General features: G+C 54.5%; 1 protein-coding gene across 1 annotated transcript; it reads right to left on the reverse strand.

Annotated features, from left to right (window-relative positions):
* Positions 1–1,971: 1,971 nt before the first annotated feature.
* LOC119107974 (C-type mannose receptor 2) lies at positions 1,972–2,886 on the reverse strand. Its single transcript, XM_037231561.1, has one exon. The coding sequence runs from the start codon at positions 2,884–2,886 to the stop codon at positions 1,972–1,974; it is 915 nt and encodes a 304-aa protein (XP_037087456.1).
* Positions 2,887–3,425: the final 539 nt, after the last annotated feature.

A 3,425-nucleotide genomic window follows, 5' to 3' on the forward strand; every position in this document is an offset into this window, starting at 1 on the left:
GCGCATGCTCAATATACATAATCTATCAGAAAATATATTTTCACCTTGCCAAAACGCAGCAAAGGTGCGCCGGACAACCTTAGATTTGGTTTACTCATCGTGCAGCATGCTGCATATAAACATGAAGGCCTTGAATTGGGATGCCGGTAGCGTAGTGGTTAACGCACCACTGCGCGTCTGGGAAACCAGAGGTACGGGTTCGATTCCCCGCGGTTCCCCGTTATTCCCGCCAGGGCGAGAGGCGGGTGACGCCATATAGCCTCAGCAGCTGAGTGCGTCGTAAAACTCCAACGACAGAAGGCCTTGAATTGCCTGTGCGTCGTGGATTTCTTTAAAATTGTGGCGCAACAGGGGGTCATAATTCCACGAAAAGCAGTAAGATTTCGTAGTGTGGTGGAGAACAGCTTGGAACCGGAAACCAAAACAACACGGGAAGGAGAAGACCCTGACTCGGCAGAGAAAACGCTTTAACACCGCTGTTAGCGCAACGTTACGGCGGGGTGCACGTTGTGTGCTTTGCCATATTTAGTGCAATTTTGCGGAATTTTCTTTAGAGCTTCTAAAGGGGCTTTCGGACCTTGCCAGAAGAATGAAAATGGTCCTGGAGCTCTATGTCGCTTGGTTTGGCTGTAAATCACTCTTGCAACCTTCTGCAACTTGCACCAATTTGGAAAATTCGTCTTCAGGATCTCAAATGCCCTAGGAAAAACACTGAGGGTGGTTTTAGGGCGCAACTTATTTCGTTTAGTAGTGAACTGCTCCCGCGAGGCCAGCGAAGGTAGTGTTAGGACACTAACTTGCTTTGTTGTGGTCATACCCTTTTCATTTCGTGCTAGGGATGTCCTTTGTTCCGGCAACTTAGCTGTCTTGCAAAGAAGACTGCGCCACTCACTAATGCACCCCGTGCTCCTTCCGAACTATATACAAGTGTTACGCAGGTCAGTGTAATATGTGAAAGTAAATTGCCATGCAAATTAGGCTCTATGGTACGTCAGGTGACATAAGCATTGGGTGTCCCGGGATGTTGGATGTGATACACCAGATGGTTTGCTCTATTTGAAGTTGAGTTAAATTACGTGTTTTGGGTATTCAATGTCACGGTTCAGTGGTGATTCAGGACAATCGGGGTTACGACGGCTACCCAGTATGCTTCTGCACAGCAACCCGCGGACTTTTTGACTCTGAAGGCAACACCAAGAGTCGGGAAAATGGTTGCTAAGGCGCCTGGCTACTACTAAACAAATAATGCTTTCCGACCACGATATGCAAACCTCTTTACTAGTTCCAAACAGCGCTTTTTTGATAGCCTGTAACGAATAGTCTGTTTTGTTTCGCCGCGTGATGCGGTACCCATAACTCAGCTGTCTGCTGCACCCAGCGAGGACGCGGACCAGCCATTCAGACATAACATGTCCTATCGACGCGGCTGAGTCACGCTGACCCAACCGCAAGCCGTGTGGTTGGGTCGATCACCCAACCGTCGCTTGGGTGATCGAAGCTGAAATTCCACCACGTGACTGGAAATTCCTGCTCAACTCCGTTTTACCTGTGCTCTAGTACCGATAGTATGGACCTGAGCAGTTAATTTATCGCTTAATTCCGTCCACTGGTTATACCATAAACAGAGAAGACAACAAAAAAGCATCATGAATGAGCGACCTATACCACTCAATGCCACTCAATGATCACAAGGCTATTGCGTGATCCATATGGATGATTTGGCATGTATTAGTGACACTCAAGCCACGTGAATATTATCTTTAGTTCCATAAACCCGCGTGGAGCCACCGCAAACAATCTGGGTACAGCACGACACTTTAAGGGAACGACCAACCCTACATGACGGACAGGCGGGTGGTGAACTTCTCACACACACACGCACACATTCCCACACGCCGCGCGGAGTGGTTGATGGCAGCCAGCCTCCGTTACACATGCTGGCAACTCGGTGTCACTGGGCGCCCGCCGAAGCTACCACAGCGGGTAGTAGCTGGGACCGACGGCCTCTTGGGCGCAGATGTACTTCTGCTTGGAAAAGCAACTCATGTGGGTGAACACGATGGGGAAGGCAGTGGCGTTGATGGCCAGGCAGTCGGCGCCCACGCTCCAGTCATCCATGTACGGGCCGAGCAAGGTGCCGACGTCGTCGGTGGAGGTGCCGTCCTCCCACACGAACACGTCGCCCTCGTTCTCCAGGCCTATCCAGTAGACGTGCTCGTTAGCCATGAGGAGCAGGAAGGTGACCAGGCCCGAGTCGTGGATGGAGACGAGCTCGCTGCCCTGCTCGTGGCACGCGTGCGCTGCCGCCGGCCAGTAGTCCTCCTCGGCGCTGAACAAGTAGCACGTGTCGGCGTACTGTACCCACCTGGGCGGACAGGCCTCCGGCGCCGGCGTGGTTGGTGTGGTCGTTCTCACTGTCGTGGTGGGTGAGGTGGGCGGCGGCGTTAGGTCCACGTAGCACACGTATCCACGCCGCTCATCGCCGTCGTCCAGGTGGAGCAGGCCGTCGGACGCCGCGATGTAGCCGTACAGGCCGCTGTCGGGCTCAGCTGCGAAGAACGCGTCCAGCGTGTCGCTGTAGGTTGCGCCGTCGGCCCAGGAGCGGCCGCCAGGCAGGTTCAGCAACCCCGTCCACGAGTCCACGCCACCCCCGCCCACAAAGAAAGACATCGGGTAGAAGCTGTTGGCGGCGGGAATCGAAAGCAGGCTGCCGCCGTCGGCACTCGTCAGGCATTTGATGTACGCCATCGTCCAGGTCAAGTTGTCTGGTGCAAACATGTAGCAGCGATTGTCGCCCAGGCCCTTGTCCTCGTACCCGGGCGGGCACTCGAGCGCGCCCGCCGCCAGAGGCGCCAGCGTCGCGCAGACGGTCAACCAGATCAGCATGGCTGGGTGGGGAGGTGCGAATAGCGGGCGCTGAGCGATGGCCTCTATCTGCAGGTTGCGAGAGGGCACCGCAGCTTTATACGACAGAACATCCGTGGGAGCGCGGCCACCTGCATCCGCCGGCAGCCGGCGGGTCCGGCAGCGCGTGACGACGCGCCGGCCGCCGCGTTGCGACACGCAAACTGGGCGCCTCGCGTTTACAAACAGTTCGCGGAAGCAATCGCAGCAACAGATTGGCGAGTTCCCTGGGAGGAGGCAATCGGATAGGGGCTTTTGATAGTAATGAGGTTAACAGGCGAGCAACATTTCGTGTCGAGCTGACGCCCACGCACCTGCTGTTCTCCTTAGGGGTCATTCCTCAACAAAACGACCACAGATAGGCTATTTCGGCGCGGCACCCCTTCAGATTTGACCAGAATATAATATGAGGTAATTATGCGGGCAAAATATCAGTCTGCCAGCTTTAGAGCCATGCGGCGCTCCGAAAAGGAACTAGAAACAGATGCAATACATGATGACACCACGAAGCCTATTTCTTA

This window comes from Pollicipes pollicipes, unplaced genomic scaffold, assembly GCF_011947565.3.
Source record: "Pollicipes pollicipes isolate AB1234 unplaced genomic scaffold, Ppol_2.1 Scaffold_6686;HRSCAF=7923_pilon_pilon_pilon, whole genome shotgun sequence".
NCBI classification, from domain to species: domain Eukaryota; kingdom Metazoa; phylum Arthropoda; class Thecostraca; order Pollicipedomorpha; family Pollicipedidae; genus Pollicipes; species Pollicipes pollicipes.